Source organism: Orcinus orca, chromosome 8 (assembly GCF_937001465.1).
Source record: "Orcinus orca chromosome 8, mOrcOrc1.1, whole genome shotgun sequence".
NCBI lineage: Eukaryota > Metazoa > Chordata > Mammalia > Artiodactyla > Delphinidae > Orcinus > Orcinus orca.
Window position 1 is genome coordinate 46,230,525 of NC_064566.1, and position 18,973 is coordinate 46,249,497.

General features: G+C 38.8%; 1 protein-coding gene across 5 annotated transcripts in view; it reads left to right on the plus strand.

Moving 5' to 3' along the window:
* The window catches only part of DENND5A (DENN domain containing 5A), a 106,593-nt gene that overhangs the window by 39,134 nt on the left and 48,486 nt on the right, over positions 1 to 18,973 (plus strand). For 3 of the 5 annotated variants that reach the window (XM_049712929.1, XM_049712932.1, XM_049712931.1), the window contains exons 2-5: positions 686 to 757; positions 1,519 to 1,628; positions 3,335 to 3,992; positions 13,362 to 13,549. In XM_049712929.1, the coding sequence (XP_049568886.1) occupies positions 686 to 757; positions 1,519 to 1,628; positions 3,335 to 3,992; positions 13,362 to 13,549 (1,028 nt within the window). The remainder of the gene's footprint in view (positions 1 to 685; positions 758 to 1,518; positions 1,629 to 3,334; positions 3,993 to 13,361; positions 13,550 to 18,973) is intronic. The other 2 variants (XM_049712930.1, XM_049712933.1) reach the window with 1 other exon arrangement.

An 18,973-nucleotide genomic window follows, 5' to 3' on the forward strand; every position in this document is an offset into this window, starting at 1 on the left:
ATGGATAGACCACATAAGTTTGAGCCTCCCAGATAATAACCTTCCTGGGAAATTGTTATTTGTGTATGTTATTTTTCCTATACGTTTAATGGAAAGGTCTTTGAGGATGGGTGTTTCATCTGGTTCATCTCTATCCTCCACAGTACCTAAGGCCCTTGTATAACATGATTACTCAGTAAATAGATATAGAATTCAATTGAATTGTCCTTGATCATGCTTCCCACATATTTTTCCATGATGCCTACTAAATTTATTTGTTCAAAATATTTAGGTGCATTTAATTTGTTCCCTTCTCCCTAATCCCTTGGGAAAAGCAATATTTGGGTGGTATACTTTTAGAAAAAGCACTAGTGGCTTTATAGTAATTTAATACCTGTTGAGCTCTTCATCCCATTATACTATTTTGTAGTGTTTTTCAAACTGTGAATCGTGACCATTAGTAGGTCTGCAGTTAGCCTTTCTGGTTTTAATGATATAGAGTAGAAATTATGAGAACACATTCCATATAGTAAGGGTATTTTTTTGGTGAAATTTTTGTTTTAAGTAAATTTATATATATTAATATATATCATGTGTGTGTTTATTGCTTCATGATATAAACTTTGTTTCATACTGGGGTCATGGTCAAAAAAATTTGAATAACATTGCTTTATTGTAATACTATGTTATTTCATTTATCATATAGCATTATGCCAGTACATACAGGCTTCTAAAGCCAGGGATGGTGCCAGCTCTTTCATTTCAAGTACAACTGAAGGTAAAAACAAAACAAAATTGAGAACACCCAAAGCATTCTGGTGGCTCTTATATAAGTCTCTCCAGTGGCATTTTGTACCCTTTGACCTAACTTTCTTATGCCTTTTTCGACCAATAGATTTTTTCATATTTGTATCCCTCTAGGTGGTGGGTTCTTTGATTCTTCCTCTTTTCTCTTCAGTGTTCTTATTTCAGTATGCTCTAATGTTTTTAGGAGGGGGAAGGGGGAAACAAAGGAGAATTTCAGAAATTTCAAATGATTCTCAATTGACAAAATAGCTCATTGGATTTATCCTGAAATCTGCTTTCTTAATGTTCTTGAATTTTTTAATCCCCTTTGTATTTTTTCAGAGATCATAGAAATGCATACTTTATTTTGAATTTAAAATAATTTATGCTTTTATGATGTTATTAGTTGACTTTAAGCAAAGGAAATGTAGCTTTTAGGGAAAAAAAAATGATGGATATAATCCTTCATCTTTCCTTGTGCTTTCTCCCCTCTCCTCCCAAGAAGATTGTAGTAATGATTTCATTTTAAAGAAAAGCCAGGGTAGCTAACAGTGTCCAGTATTAACCGTGCTAAACTTCTCCAGCTTCTTACTGATCTAATAACTATAATACCTTTCCTGTTCTTAGATGGTTGGCATACTAACCCTTTTGCCTTCATTTCTGTACCTTGCTGGACTACCAAGCTCAGATATTCATAACCTGTGGTTTCAGGGGACTTTGTGGAGATGACTTGCTTCATTCTTTTTCTTGCAGGAGAAAATTTTGAGCAGACACCATTGAGACGAACATTCAAGTCTAAGGTCCTTGCACGATATCCTGAGAATGTGGACTGGAATCCCTTTGACCAAGATGCAGTGGGAATGGTTAGTATTTGTTAGCTATAAGTGTCAGATAATTTACAGAGTAATTCACAGTAGGATTGTGAGTTCAGACTATGGTAGCAGTGGTTCCACCAAGTATCAGTAACTTCTTACATGCATATTGTTTGTGATTCTGCATTTTGATCACTATATCAAATATTTGGAATATATCAGATATACCAAAAGTCACAAGGTGCTTCTGTTGAGTCAGACAAATACATAGTATTGGGTCAGTGAACTTTTTTTGTGAGATTGAGCTATTGGTTGCATATAGCATTGATTTTACACAATAAGTGAGGTTTAAAGCAGTTTTCATCTGTATTGTATATATCTGAGTAATATGATAGAAATGGGTGTTTTTGTTTTATTATAATTTTAGATAGGGCAGCATTTTAAATTTGTAGACGAATACTACCATGAATAAGCTAACGTTTGTTGAGTATTCACTTTGTGCTAGGCACTGTGATAAGTATTATACATGAATTAACTCATTTAATCCTCACAATACCCCTTATGTAGATAATATTAAGTAAACACACACAGACACAGACACATATTTTATGGGTGAGGAAACTAAGATCCAGAGAGGTTAAGTAATGTATTCAAGGTCATAATGGCTAAGGAGCAGTTGAGCAAGCTTAAATACCATAGTCTGTTTCCAGAACTCTGCTCTTAACCATATCTTTGTACTGCCTCTGTTACTTTTTAATAGCTTTTTGAGGATGATCTTGTTTGATGCATGCAATAACCCTGTGAAGTATGCAGAGTAAACTGTATTATCTTCATTGCAGAGTAAACTGTATTATCTTCGTTTCACAGGGGAGGAAACTGAATCGTAGAGAGCCTCAAGTTTTTTGACTCCTAGTCCAGTGCTTATTTCCTTCTAACATACTATATTCTAGAAACACTTAGGCTTTGAGAAGTCAAGTTCAAGGGTAATGGATATACCATAATATAGCTCCTTGTACTTGTTAACCCAGGCTCCTCTTAGTTCCTTAGCCAGGTTTGTGGAAAAGTGGAAAATGGAAACTGATTGATTCAGGTCAGTTAGATTAGCTACCCAAGTTTCTTTATGTAACCCATCTGAGTTAAAGTGAAAAAAGTGCATCTTTATCCTAATTATGTCATCTCCTTGCATTACATGAAATGAACACCCTTTTTTTTTTTCTATGAAAAGAGAAGATTTTATTGATGACAGAATCTTGTGAGCTGATAGAATCTAAAACTTTGTTTATTTTTAGGTATGAAGTTGCATCTGTCTGGTTTTTAGATATATTTCTAGCATCATCTCCTAATACATGCTGTCATGCTTAACCACCTACCTAAATTCTCCAAGTTTTCTTTTACCTCCTTTGTGCATTTTCTTCATGCCCCCGAAATATCCTTCTTTCTCTTATCTACCTGATGAATCCTAGCATAAGCTCATCTCTGAAGCCTTTTCTGATGAAGGCTGAGACTGAGTTGTTTGTTCTTTGTTCCTCTAGCACTTTGTGTATATTTCTGTATAGCCTTGATAAATGCATTATAATTTTAGTTACTTGTGTGTCTTAGAATGGGAGGTCTTTAGGGCAGATATTTTGCTGTGTTGGTCTTATATCCCAGGCACCCAGCACAGTAGGTGCTCTTTAAGTAAATAAGTAGTGATGGTGTTCTGAGAAGAGGATAAGCAGTGAGTGTTCTCACCAGTTGTTTCCTTGTGTCTTTTGCAGCTATGCATGCCCAAAGGGCTGGCATTCAAGACCCAGGCTGATCCCAGGGAGCCTCAGTTCCATGCCTTTATTATCACAAGGGAGGATGGCTCTCGGACATTTGGGTTTTCCCTCACATTTTATGAGGAGGTGACTAGCAAGCAGATCTGCAGTGCAATGCAGACCCTCTACCACATGCATAATGCTGAGTATGATGTCCTCCATGCTCCCCTTGCTTATGGCCGAGACCACAGTGACATGGAGGATGGTGAAGGCACTCCTGGGACCAAGCTGCAGCGCTTCAACTCCTACGACATTAGCCGGGATACGCTCTACGTCTCTAAGTGCATTTGCCTCATCACGCCCATGTCCTTCATGAAAGCATGTCGGAGTGTGCTGGAACAACTTCACCAGGCAGTCACTTCACCTCAGCCCCCTCCACTGCCCCTAGAGAGCTACATATACAATGTACTCTACGAGGTGCCACTCCCACCTCCTGGCCGGTCCTTGAAGTTTTCTGGGGTCTATGGGCCAATTGTCTGCCAGAGACCAAGTACCAATGAGCTTCCCTTATTCGACTTTCCTGTCAAAGAGGTCTTTGAACTGCTTGGGGTGGAGAATGTGTTTCAACTTTTTACTTGTGCCCTTCTGGAGTTTCAAATCCTGCTCTACTCACAGCGTAAGTCAGTGCTTGCTAGAGCTCTCTCCCTTCATAGGGCCTCTCTTCTTTCCATATCAGATACAGTAGGGCTGACTGTAAAGGACAAGGGCTGTTACAGTTTGAGCAAAACTCAGATCTTTTGCAGGTAGGTGCTGGATGGCAAATTAATGGAACATGAGAGGTCTACCATTTCTAATTGGCTATCATCGTGGCCTTTTGCTGGGCACTCCAGTCTGGGAGGGGAACCCTGCCTCCTGACGTCTGATAGATGCTGAAAAGAGGAGGCAGGAGTTGATGGTCATGGGAAATTGACTTTCCATCAGTTTTGTTCTATCACTCTGCAGAGTTATTTCTGCCCCTTCCTCAGCCTGACAATAACGATGATCCTTCCTATATTTGAGAAAATATATTTGAGAAAATGAGGATGTGTTGCTTTTTTCTGTTGTTTGTTTGTTATAACTGAATTGTTTTTATAAATGAGAGGTTAAGTGATGGTGAGCAGGAGATTTGGACAAAACAGTAAAATAGAGCAGAAGGAAACAAATGTTTATTAAAGGAGCCAGATAAGTAACATAAAATTCATTCATTCAGTACATGTTTATTCAGAATCTGCTGTGTGCCAGGAGTTATTCTAGGGGCTAGAGATTCAGGGTGGACAAAATAGATAAAAATCCCTGCTATAATAGAACTTATATTTCAGTGGGGAAAGAGAGGTGATTTTTTTTTTTTTTTTGGCCTCATAGCTTGCGGGATCTTAGTTCCCCGAGCAAGGATTGAACCTGGGCCCTGGCAGTGAAAGCGCCGAGTCTTAACCACTGGACTGCCAGGGAATTTCCCCCCCCAACCTTTTTTTTTTTTGAGAGGTGATTAAATAAATAAATAAAATATGTAGTATGTAAGGTGGTAATAAGGTCTGTGGAGAAAAATAAAACAGGAAGGAAGATAGTATTGGGGGAAGGGAAATTCCAATATTTAATAGAGTGATTATGTTAGGCCTCTGTGAGCAACTCATGTTAATGTCTAGGAAAAGTATTCCAGGCAAAGGGCACAGGAAGTAGAAAGGTTCTGAGACAAAAATGTGATTGGTATGTTCAAGAACATTGAGGAAGCCTGGTAGATATCATGGTGTGAGAGAGCAGGAGTGTAGTAGCAGATAGTGTTAGAGACTTAACAGGAGGCCAAATTGTACAGAGTCCTGTAGGCCATTGTAAGGACTTTGTTGCTCTGAGATGCTTAGTCATTGGAGGTTTTAAGAGTTTTGACTTTTTGTTTTGAAATAATTCCCAGCTTATAGAAGAGTTGTAAGAAATGTTCAAAGAACTCTTGTACACTCTCCCACAATACACCAGTTATTAACATTTAGCCACATTTGTTTTATCATTCCCACTGTATCTCTGTGTGTGTGTGAACATAACTGAACCATTGAGAGTCATTGTAGACTCCATGTTCCTTGACTCCTCAATACTTCAGCTTTTATTTCATAAGAACAAGAACATATTTTTTACATAACCATAGTATGATTAATAAATTTAGGAAATCTAACATTGATAAAATAACAATACTGTATTCAGGTTTTACCATTGTCCAATAATGTCTGTTATGATAAATTTTTAAAAATTGAGGTATGGTTGATACACAATATTATATGTTTCAGGTGTGCAACATAGTGATTCACAATTTTTAAAGGTTATATTCCATTTATAGTTATTATAAAATATTGGCTGCCCTGTGTTGTACAGTAAATCCTCGTAGCTTATTTATTTATTTTAAATTTATTTATTTTTGGCTGTGTCGGGTCTTCATTGTTGCGCGCGGGCTTTCTCTGGTTGCGGCGAGCAGGGGCTACTCTTCGTTGTGGTGCGCGGACCTCTCACTGTGGTGGCTTCTCTCGCTGCGGAGCACAGGCTCCCGGCACACGGGCTTCAGCAACCATGGCCTGCGGGCTCCAGAGCGCAGGCCTAGCAGTTGTGGCGCACGGGCCCAGCCGCTCCGCGGCATGTGGGATCCTCCTGGACCAGGGCCCGAACCCGTGTCCCCTGCACTGGCAGGCAGATTCCCAACCACTGTGCCACCAGGGAAGTCCCCCTTGTAGCATATTTTATACATAATAGTTTTTGCCTCTTAATCCTCTACCCCCCTATATTGCCTCTCCCCCTCTTCCTTCTCCCCTCTGGTAACCACTTGTTTCTTCTCTATATCTGTGAGTCTCTTCCTTTTTTTTAATAATCTCTAGTTTGTTTTATTTTTTAGATTTCACATAAAAGTGAATGATAATTTTTTAAAAAAATTCCTGGTCCAGGATTTAGTCCAGTAACATGCATTGCTTTTAGTAGTAAATTCCTCATGTCTTTAATGACTGACATTTTTGAAGAGTACAGGCAAGGTATTTTGTAGAATGTCCCTCAATTTCAGTTTGTCTGATGTTTCCTCATGACTAGATTCAGGTTATAAATTTTTGGCTGCAATATCACAGAAGTGATGTTGTGGTTCTCTCAGTGCATTGTATCTAGAGGCACATAATGTCTGTTTATCATCATAGGAGGCACATGGTGTTCATTTGTCCCATTTTTGGTAATGTTAATTTGATCACTTGGTTAAGACGATGTCTGCTGAGCTTCTTAACTGGAAAGTTATCATTTTTCCCTTTGTAATTAAGAAGTAATTTGTGGGAGAAACCCTGTAAATATACTGTTTCTCTTCAAAATTTTGCCTAATAGCTTTAACATCCATTGATGATTCTAGTCTGAACCAGTTACCAGGATGGTTGCATTTTACTGTGAGGAAGAACATTTCATTCTCCCTTGTTTGTTTATTATCGTATGGACTCACAGATTTTTATTTTATTCAGTAGGTTATATAGGCCATTACTATGATTAATTATTTTGATGGTCAGATGTCCCAGATTTGGTCCATGGGCAGAGTCTGAATAATGTTAGTTAGGAGGCCATTTTAACAATCTAAGTGAGAGATTATGTTGTCTCTGAGTAGGGAGGTAACAGCGAAGTGGTATGATATGGTTGGATTCTGAAGGTGAAGTAATGGAGACTATGTTGAATTGAAGAGCATGTACCCCATCTAAAGTGGACAGCCACTAGTTAGCTCCAATTAATTCCTTGTGGAAATGCTGGCCTAATGTTACTAGGTCTTCCAATTTTTCATGAGGACCCAGATTTTTTACATGAAATTTTTGATTTTTAAACGTTGGTAACAACGTTCTTGTTGAACACTGCAGACTGAACAAAAGCGTCTGTTGACTAAAATGTGATTCCTGAGGTTTTACTTTGCAACTTGTTTAAAATAATGATATTTCAGATTTCTGTCTCTGAGTGAAGTATAGAGTTGTACAATTCTTGTTGCTTTTTTAGTTACTGTTTCTTGACTGGAGCTGGGCAAAACAGTTGACCCTTGAACAACATGGGTTTGAACTGCACAGATCTACTTATATGTGGATCTTTTTCAATAAATATGTACTATAGGACTACATGATCCATGGTTAGTTGAATCCTTGGATGTGGAACCGTGGATACAGAGGGCCGCCTGTAAAGTTATATGCGGGTTTTCAACTGTGTGGGTGGTAGGCACCCCTAACCCCCCTGTTGTTCAAAGGTCAACTGTACTTTGAAACAGAGACTTGGTTGAGTAGTGAAGACTGTCTGGTTTAGACCAGAACAGAGGAGAAACCAAACCAGATAGGGTATTAAAATGTGCAGTGACATTTTAATACCTATGATGCAGTTGGGGATGTTTAAAGGTGAGAAAAGGAGGATTAAAACCAGAAATATGGTAGGTAACATTTTTTCCTTCAGTGCTCCTTCTTATATTTCCCAGAATATGGGTTATTGTATACATAATGATTTTAAGAGATTTGAAGGCAGTTGAGAAGGTGTGTGTGTAGAATCAAATTGAACTCAGGACCTAAAAGTCATGCTTAGCACAGTTAAAAAAAACTTTTTCCGAAAACTTCCTGGGCATTGCTGAGCATGGCTAAGGCTAAAATGCAGTGGATTGCCTTTTATTGGATGTAGATTGTGTTCTCTATTGTTAATAGAGTACTTGAAACAGTTCAGGTTGGTTTTCTTGAAGTAATTTTTATTTATGATTCAGAGGACTCATGTGGATGGAAATCTCTCTGGCCCTCGAAAAACATGCCATCAGCACTCAGAGTTGGTGTTGCCCACTACATGTCCTGCCTTCTGAATAGAAAAGAGGTGTTATTTAGGGAAAATCTTTTTTTTAAGTATGTGTAGATCATTTTATTTACTACTGGATAATATTTGTTCTTTGGTCCCTATAGAGAGAGTTTTTCTTTAATAGCATATATTTTAGTGGTTGTTTTAAAATTATACAGAGAGCAGAAGTTCTTTATCTGAAGTGATTTAGTAGCGTAGTGAATTCGATAATTGAAAAAGTCACGTAAGTTTGGGAATCCTAAAAGGATATATACATCCCTTAAACATTTTAATTTAAACCATATGACTGTATAATCACCAATCTTTTGATGAAGTGTCTGTGCATTTTCTTTGATTATGGATCCACTAATCAGGGGTCTGCACTGTTTCTCTTGCATAAATCTCACCCATAATTCATTCACTGAGTTTTCCAGTTTTTAAAGTGGAGCGAGAACTTTTAAAGGACCTTGCAAAAGAACCATAGTAGATGCTAGTTTTCCCAAGATTTTTGCACTTAAGTGATATGCCTAATTCAATTGCTGTATTTTTAGTGACTTTGCTTTGCTGAGTCTTTTTAAAGCATTTAACTTTGTTTTCAGAGAAACAGTTCTTTTTTTTTGTCCTCATATCTTACCATTTATTTACATAATATTTGTTTAAATTATACAACCCAGTAATAAGTTCAACTAGTGCAGACAAGCTTGGAAACAAATGCATAATTAGTATTTTTTAATTAATTTTTAATTGAAGTATAGTTGATGTACAATAGTATATAAGTTACAGGTGTACAATATAGTGACTCACAATTTTTAAAGGTTATACCCCATTTAAACATATTATAAAATATTGGCTATATTCCCCATGTTGTACAATGTATCCTTGTAGCTTATTTTATACATAACCTTGCATTAGTTTTTTTGTTTTTTTTGCAAAAGTAATGCAAACTCAAGGCATGCAATCAAAACAATTTTAAAGGGAATAAAATGAAATCTCCTTCCTCTCTCCTTCCTGTGGTAGCCGGAGATCAAGTTTCTTGTGCATCCCTAATGAAATAATAGTTTTTTAAAACAAATAAATAATGTGTGGACAAACAGTGCAGAGAGAATTGAATGTTTCCCTTATGTTTTTTTTTTTGGCTGTGCGGGCTTTCTCTAGTTGTGGTGAGCAGAGGCTACTCTTCGTTGCGATATGTGGGCTTCTCATTGCGGTGGCTTCTCTTGTTGCGGAGCACGGGCTCTAGGCATGCGGGCTTCAGTAGTTGTGGCGCACGGGCTTAGTTGCTCCGCGGCATGTGGGGTCTTCCCAGACCAGGGATCGAACCCATGTCCCCTGCATTGGCAGGCGGATTCTTAACCACTGCGCTACCAGGGAAGTCCCTGTTTCCCTTTCTTTTTGATCTAAAATCCTACCCTTGTGAAATAATCTCTTGATGTTTTTTTATGCCCTCCTCCTAAATACTTTTATATAATGCACTATTTTTAATGTTGTGTTGCACATGTATTAATTATAATATTCTTTAAATTATATACATTTTGATATACATATGGTATATTAAAGTAAAACTTGGAAAAAAAGCATTTCAGTCATATGGTAGAAATTTAAAATATTACAAAAGGGTGTATGTACAGTGACGTGTTAAGACTTATCACTGTTTCCTGTTTCCTTGCATATACAGCATGTATACCTTTTAAAAACAACACAGATGGGAGCATACTAATCATTGTTTTATACCTTCTTTCATTTAACAGTTTATCTTGGAGATATCAGGACATAGATTGGGTTGTTTCCTAAGAACAGAGATTGCATGAGAAACATCCTTGTTCATACAATTTTCACAGAAGTGTGAGTATGCAAGGACAGTTTCTAATTCAATTTCTGATTTGCAGGAACTTCCCTGTAGTTTGTTTTAGGAGTGAACTTATCTGTAAAGTGATCCCAAGTCTAATGTCTTTCTGTGCACAGAGAGAAGTCATAAGAATGTGCTGATTATTCTCTCTTCACCACTCAGAAGTGGTTGTAATCCCAGTATGCTTTGCGTTATCTCCTTTTGTTCAAAGTAATTGCTCATTACAGCATTATGGGAGCTGTGAGAAAACCCAGAGAGTTGCCTCGAGCTGAAGTGTTTCCAGTTGATTTTGATTGGCTAAAACTCTTTGGATGCAGATGACCTTCATCTGTTTCCTATTTATTAGTTTCACCTTCTTGGAATGATGAGCACAGAGACAGGCAATGGCAAAGGAGGTACTGATTTTATCGTTTGTACTGGTGTATAGAAATGGATTTTGTGCTGTTGCTTACAGCTCTGGGAGGTCAGCATCCTAGTGTGGGTACCACGGGTTGATGGATCCCGGAGGCATGGTTTATTAGGCCATCCTTCAAGATGAGTTGTTGCTTTTTTAAAATACAAAAATGTAGGGAAAACGAAGTCCACAACTCAGACCAGAGAGGCCATAAAATTCCAAGTTTCTAGTATCTGTAAAACCAAACCATATAAATGGAAAGCAGTTTAGCCTTGAAAGGAGATGATTTCTCATCCCCTAAAGTGTTTTGTTTCTAAGAATAGCACACTTTCAAGTGCATCACAGGGAATTCTTCAGGGATTTCAATCTGAGGCGAATAAGGTTACCCACTCTAGCAGACATAAGTGGGCTGAGTTTCAGATACTGGATTAGACTCATCCTGAAGAGTAGGGAAAAACCAGAACTAGATGTCTGTGCTATTGAAAAGCCTGCTTTTATGGAGCAGAGGAAGCCCCTTCCTTCAGACTTCAGCATGCCCTGTTTCATGATTAGAGAGTAGATAGATGTTCCCTGACACTGTAACTAGGTACACTATAAGGAGCAAGCAGTCCAGTGTCCAGGAAGCCTCATGAGGAAGGCATTTCAGGGACTCCTTTACTCAGTGTCTGTTGGACCCCTATGAGATGTTCTTGTCTCTGAGCAGACCTGTCAGGAATGCCAGCCACGTAAAGGAGTAGCACCTGCTTTATTGACTTTCGGTAAAAGAAGCAGCTTTTTGGTTTTCACATGATTGGAAAGGCCTTGCTCCTTCCTGCCTTTTTAAAAAAAACCCAGAAATGGTGTGTGTCTATATGTGTGTGTACACTGAAATGGGGGAGAAATTATTCAGTGTAATATTTATTCAAAATGTGTGTTTAAGTGCCAGTGTTGGGACACAGTAAGACTGGACTTTCAGCTTTAAATATCTCTTGGAGGTTTTCTCCCATACCTTTACATTCTTTTGATCATCTTAAGTTTGAATTTTAAAGTATATTCTTATCATGTCTGAGATTCTCAAGATTATCCTCTTAGTAGATTATTTACAGGCATTCATATCTAGAAAAGAGAGGTGAAAGATACAAAAACTGAGGCCTCGCCTAGAGAATCATTAGAATTCTTCTTAATAATAATTGTTAGAATAATCATAGAGCAGGAAGATTTCAACAGAAAGATAACAAGCCAAGTTGTACAGGTGCCCATGGAACTGAGATATCTCAGAAGAGGCTGAAGATAGAACTTGTAGTGGCCTAAATTTTGTTCCTCAGTTGTTGCTTACTCTCACGTTGGAGTAAATACTTTTTCTGAAAGGCTATATAGATTATCTATTTAATCCTTGAAAGAGTTTTTATTTTTTTTATTTTTTTTTTGTAATTTGGGAAATATTTTTGTTGTTGCTTCAGTTGGGAGAGGGTCCTCACCAAATAGTCTTTAATATGGGAATGGCAGTGCTTTGTGGGGCACAGTGAAAAATGAGATCGACTTTCTTCTTGAACTCTTATCAGTCTGTTCCTGATTTTAGTGAATAGAAAAAGCTTGTGCTCTTTTCTCCTTCTGCTAAATCAGTTGTATTTTTTTAAAAATCATTATTGATGACCAAATCTCTGAGCTCAGTTTTACCCACTGATTGTTTTACATCACTTATCTATTATCTATCAAATGCCTTAGCTTTCCCCGAAGAAGCGTGAGGCACTTCCTTAGAGTGTACTCAAAATGTTTGAGATGATGAAGTTTTAGTCATCAATTTTTATTTATTTGCATTACTAGTTAAAAAAAAAAACTATTTCCAGGTCATGCTTAGCCAGGAGCAAGGTGGTAAGCTGCTCCAAAGTTTTACTGGTGAGCACAAAAGCTGCTTTGCTAAAACCTAGTTGATATATATCAGCTTCTGCTCACTTCCTACTCATTCTTCTTCATTCTCTGGAAAGCTTTTTGTTATTTATTACTCATTTATGAACCAAGCTGGGATTTGCTTAAATGGTGGGCTGAGTTTTTAGTGCATAAAACTGTTTAGCTCCTGTGAAAACTCATTTGAAATCAGCCATTCCAGGAGGATATTACTCATATGATTTTAAAATTGATGTTCCTACTTTGTCTTTAAGTGTCTGAAACCATCATACCATTTGTAAATAGTAATGTGTTAAATCTCAATCTATTGTATTGGCTTTGCTGATGTATTTTTTACTCATTTTAAAAATAAAACAAGTCTAGAAATTGCATTCTGAAGAAAAGCTAAGCTTTGAGCACAAGCTTCTCTTCCAAGATATGCTCTCTGACCTAGAATAAGAGTTTTGAGTAATGAAAGTCAATCTTCTGGGTCTTTCAGGTTCTAGGGGAGCTTTTTATCAAAGTGTTAAAATGACACTTTCATGCTGTTACCATTCAAGAAAGGTTGCCAGGTGGAAGGCAGACTTGGCTAGTGTGGAAAACCAGCCTCTGCATGCTTGAAGGTTCTTTGGGCTTGATCTTGAAGGCAAAATTCACATCAGCTCCTTGTAGAATGCAGACATGTGAGTGGTAAATGAGGTGTTTTGACATTCATGCTGAACAGAGACTAGACCACTGTTCCTTTTCTTTTTCTTCCACTTCCCCATTCTCCTTCTACTGAAGAGAATCTACTTAACATTCTGGTTTAGTATTCGGAGCAAGGTACTATTTATGATACGTATTGTATTTCTTTTTTTCTAAATTGTATTTCTATATTAAACTTTATTACTAGCATGGACCTGTGTGTGTGGGGGTATACTTCAGCTTGTGGTCCATTGAGGTCTCTGGGTTGTCTCTCTGATACCCACAAGGGAATCATACTCTGAGCATACCCTTGCTGAAGTTTATCCTGTTCCTTTCTAAATGTGAAATTGTGTTGAAGATTTTAACTTACTATTTGAGAAGCAAGTACCTTGTTTTTGACTGGTTTTGTGTGTGTTTTGTTTTTGACCTAGATTACCAGAGACTGATGACTGTGGCGGAGACAATTACAGCTCTCATGTTTCCTTTCCAGTGGCAGCATGTCTATGTTCCTATTCTCCCAGCTTCTCTCCTACATTTCTTAGATGCTCCTGTGCCATACCTGATGGGCTTGCATTCCAATGGCCTGGATGACCGGTCAAAACTGGAGCTGCCTCAAGAGGTAAGAAAAACGTGGAGCTTGGGTGCTGGTGCCTGTGGCCCTGATACAGGATTTGGGAGAGAAGGGCTTTGGGATGAGCCCAGGGTGGTATCACCAAGTTTATTTTCTTTTATTTTGGGGAACACAAACAACTTTCCAGGAAAAAAGTAAAAACAATGAACATTTAGCTCAATTTATATAATTCCAGAAACACCTGTTTCCTCTATCACCTGACATACTTTTATAATAATCTCTGTTTATACTATTGTGAACTGCCTTTTTCAAACATGATATTTTACATATTTTTAAGAAAATCGTTTATTATGTAAAAGTTTAAACTTACACAGAAGAGTAGCATAGTGAATCTCAGTGTTTTCAATACTTAGCTTTAACAGTTATCATACATTTAAATTGTATTTTACTTCTGTACTTTCTACCCCCTATTTTTTAAAGAAATTCCACATAATATAGTTTTATAACTGCTTTAGTAGCCAGACATGTATTAATAAATCAGTGGTTTTGTTTTATAGGCCACAGTTACTCTGTAAAAGTTGACCTGATCATAGTGATTCTTGTAGTACTGAATGTAACTTTGAAAACTTTCCTTGCTCAAGATAAGGAAGGCCTTGAGAGAATGCTTCTCCTCCCTTGCTGTGAGGATGGCCTGCTCCTCTTTCCTATTGTTTCAAATACTAAAATAATTGATTAAAAAAATATATTTGTTTATTTACTACTCCATTCTAAAATAGATTTAAAGCATCATTAGAAATAAGATTGTCTTGGTTTTTATTTTCCTAGAATTACCAAGAGGACTGGTCTACCTCTTTTGGTCATTTTGTGGCTTGTATGAAACTAGCTGGGGGAAGGCCTTTCCTACTCTGAATTTCGTAGTCAACAGCAAGGCCTGGGAAGAAGACTTTGGACTATGCACACACTGGTATCAACATGACTCTGTCTCATCCTTCCACCAATGATTTTTGGGGGGAAGATTTTTATGTATAGCTGAGGAATATGAGTAAGAGGACCTCCAAAGAAGAGACCGTTCTCATAGAATTGGATCTAAGCAGCATTCACATTGTTGGGCATGTCTGGGCAGCCATCTTGATGAACATGCCTGATAATGAGATCATACCCGTAATGTTTAAGCTATAGTCAATTGCATCTCTTTTTCTCTCTCCTTTGGTTTTATTTTTATTTATTTATTTGTTTGGCTGCGTTGGGTCTTAGTTGTGGTGCGTGGGCTCAGTAGTTGCAACACGTGGGCTTTCTAGTTGTGGCGCACGGGCTCTGGAGCGTATGGGCTCAGTAGTTGCAGCGCGCGGGCTTAGTTGCCCCGCAGCATGTAGGATCTTAGTTCCCTGACCAGGGATCGAACCCACGTCCCTTGCATTGGAAGGTGGATTCTTTTGTTCTTTTTTAAATTTATTTATTCAATTTATTTATTTTTGGCTGCATTGTGTCCTCGTTGCTGCGCGCAGGCTCCCCCCAGCTGTGGCGAGGGAGGCCACCTCTCGCCACGGTACGCGGTCTTCCCATTGTGGTGGCTTCTCCTGTTGCGAAGCACGGGCTCTAGGTGCGCGGGCTTCAGTAGTTGTGGCACATGGGCTCAGTAGTTGTGGCTCGTGAGCTCTAGAGCACAGGCTCAGTAGCTGTTGTGCACGGCCTTAGTTGCTCTGCAGCATGTGGGATCTTCCCGGACCAGGGCTTGAACCCGTGTCCCTTGCATTGGCAGGTGGATTCTTAACCACTGGACCACCAAGGAAGTCCCTTGCCTTTGGTTGTAGAATCATAATGTCTTCCTTGTAGTTTTTTCCGTTTCTGCCTCCTTTGAATCTATAGAGCTTTGTGCTATTTGGGGTGGGACAACATTAATTAAGGAAGAAAAGATCTAAATAATGTCAACTGAAAAAATGCAGGAGGCTGCAAAAAGAACAGAGTTTATTTGGGGACTTAAGAATTGCAATTGGGGAGACACAGATTCAGTTAACCCTGAAAGAGTATTCCTAGGAAGAGAAAGAGTCAGGGGCTTATAAAGACAAAAACCACGAGGTTGTTAAAAGTTGCCCTGGTGAGAGTTGTGATCGACTCTGATGCGAGTCAAATTATTTGTCCTTAAGAAATCACAGGTTATTTTAGGGTAGGGGTCTTGTTAGTATATAGATTGTCACGAATTGTTTTAGGGTAAGGGTCTGATTAGTATCTTGAGTTTCTGGCAGGTGTTCTGGTGTTCTGTTCTTCATCAGGTCAAAAGGTCAGCTTCCATCCAGGCTGAGTCATGCAAACATCGTACTTCCTTAATGGCTTCCCGGCTCCATTTTAGAGATCTCTCTTAGAAATACTGACTCCATTTTGACTTTCCTTTCACAATGATGGAGAAAACCATTGAGTTTTGGGGTACTGGGTTTTTATATTTATTTGTCTACTGATAAATATGCATAAAGAATAGATATCAAAGATTAGAGAGTGGGGAGCTTTTTGTTGTTGCTTTAAATGACTGCATATTTAATATTGACACCTTCTTCTGGCAAACGTAATTATCATTTTGTAAAAGTCAAAATAAGAATAACAGTGAAAATGTTCATTGCAGCTCTATTGACAATAGTCTGGACATGGAAGCAACCTAAGTGTCCATCGACAGATGAATGGATAAAGAAGATGTGGCACATATACACAATGGAATATTACTCAGCAATAAAAAGAAATGAAATTGAGATATTTGTAGTGAGGTGGATGGACCTAGAGTCTGTCATACGGAGTGAAGTAAGTCAGAAAGAGAAAAACAAATACCGTATGCTAACACATATATATGGAATCTAAAAAACAACCAAAAAAATGTCATGAAGAACCTAGGGGCAAGACGGGAATAAAGATACAGACCTAGTAGAGAATGGACTTGAGGATATGGGGAGGGGGAAGGGTAAGCTGGGACGAAGTGAGAGAGTGGCATGGACATATATATACTACCAAATTTAAAATAGATAGCTAGTGGGAAGCAGCCACATAGCACAGGGAGATCAGCTCGGTACATTATGATCACCTAGAGGGGTGGGATAGGGAGGGTGGGAGGGAGACGCAAGAGGGAAGAGATATGGGCACATATGTATATGTATAACTGATTCACTTTGTTATAAAGCAGAAACCATCACACCATTGTAAAGCAATTATACTCCAATATAGATGTTAAAAAAAAAAGAAAGAATAACAGTAGAAAATGATTGAAGGTAGAAAGCTGAAGAGGCATGCATAATGTGATAAATAGGTCACTAGGCCAGAAGCCAGATTTCTGTTTTATTTTCATCTTTGGCATCAGCTTGCTGTATACTTGGGGCAAGTTCTATTTCCTGTAGGCTCTCTCAGCATTATTTTGTGTGTGCTTCATGTATGTGGGTGTGTGAAGAGGCTTCTGGGAGACCAGCAGTTTTCTTAACAGGACTGAGAAACTGTGGGTTGTTTGAGAAACCCAAAATTTCACTGTTCTGGGATATTGGATTCTCCACTTTTGCAGCCTCCGCCATTGCTGCATCTTTTGTACTCTGCTTCTCCTTGTGGTCTACTTGAGAAGGAGTGGTGACAGTGGGATTGTAGAATACCTTTGTGTATTTCATAAGCAGTTCTAGGGTTTCAGAGTCCCACTTCATCCAGCCTGTTCCTCTGAAGTTCACGTATTTGTGCAGACAGTTACGTAGCTGGATATTTTCTAACTTGATTTTTAGCAGATAACCTCTGGGATATCTGAGTCTGTGCAGTCCCCATGGAAAACTTTAGGCTGGTGAGAAAAGACTGGCTTTTTCAAGGAGTAAAGCACCATGAAACGTACACATAATGAATGGAGCGTGATAATTTCTCTGAAAGACAGCTTTGGAATATCTCAGAAATGATACATTTATAGTTAAAAATTCTAACAACGCACAAAAGTATAATGTAAAAATTACCTCAGATTTTACCACCCAGAGATAACTACTTTCAACATTTTGGTGGCCATCCTGTGGTATCTTCACGATGCTAGAAGGAAGCCTTGAGGCTGGGAAATGCACTTGGGCCTTTGCAGGTGGGCACCATCAGGGTAGTGGGGTGGGGGCACATTAGACTTATAAAAGGGACTTTGTCCAGAGACATGGAGAGTGTACATTCTCTAACCCCCCAAGTCAGAATTCATCAGTTGCTGCCCTATCTTTGGGCATCAAAAGTCTGTGAAAAGCCCTTTGTTTCTTTTTACACCAGCACATGAGCTCAGCTGGCCCTGAGCAAGTGAGAGTGCTGAGCTGCCTTTGTGAGACATTCTTTGTCTTGTGCTTCTCTTTTGGGTTTCATTGTCTGAGCACAGGAAGGAGGCAGTTCTTCCACAGCTGTGTCAGGGGAAAGGGGTGTTACTTCTTTCTATCTTGGGCCTCTCTTTCTTTCCTACTTTTTTTTTCTCCTTTCTCAGGATACTTTTTCAATAGCTTTTCCCCAGTTATCTGTTGAGCTCCCCTTCAGTGAATAACTTGAAGATAGACTAGCCAGTGAGGCTGTCTGTGATTTGGTGGTGGAAACTCAGGCCTGGGAAGGGCCATTGTGACCTTTTGCAGGAAAGGATTTGGGAAACTTTTTGTGGTTTGGGATATCCATGTGATCACTACCCCAGAGTAGCAAAGTCTTCCCATGGCCTCTCCCAGCGAGACAGGAGGTTAACTGAGGAAGACTGATCACTTGGGTTCAGTGCCCCTTCCAGGTTGCTTCTTGTCTCCCAAGCTGTTTTGCAGGAGTTGGCCTCTTTTCAGGTGAGGAAGGGGGAGCATGAGGGGTTTGAGGTAGGTTTGTAAGTTACTTCTGTTTGCCAGAGCCCTCTGAGTACTGAGAGGAGAAAGCGTGAGGCTGTTGTATGAGTCTAGTAATTGAATGGCCCCCTTTTCATTTTGCCTTCTTACCCCTACCTGCTTTGGCCCAACTCTGCAAAGAATGGCTAGTAGTGTCTCAGAGGCTCCTATCTTAATATCTGAAGTGTGCCTGAGCTGCTTTCTTTCCTCTGGCCACCTCTATCTAGGAGTATCTACAATATGTGGATACAGCATTTGGAGTTTATAAAGTTCTTTACGGACATTCTGTGTTTGGTCAATAGCAGTGGAAGAAAAGCCAGCCAAGCATTGTCGAGTGGTTATAGTTGTATTTAGCTGCCTTTATGTTTCCTATTGGACAAACTGGTTTTCTCCTCGAAAGAGAGGAGGACCAAGAGGATAAATGATTGCACTGTGTGCTTCTGGTGGGTCACAGTGCTTTTCTTCTGTTAGCTGTATGGACAGGCTCATGAGGCAGGTGAGCTTCATGACTAGATGATTTAATTCTGTCTTTACTATATTTTTTAATTGCTTGGCCTGAAGGCACTTATAATTTTAAAATCTTAGAGGAATAAACAAAAAATAGGTGTTATTTTTAGGTGTTCAACATTTATCGTCTCTTTAACAAGGA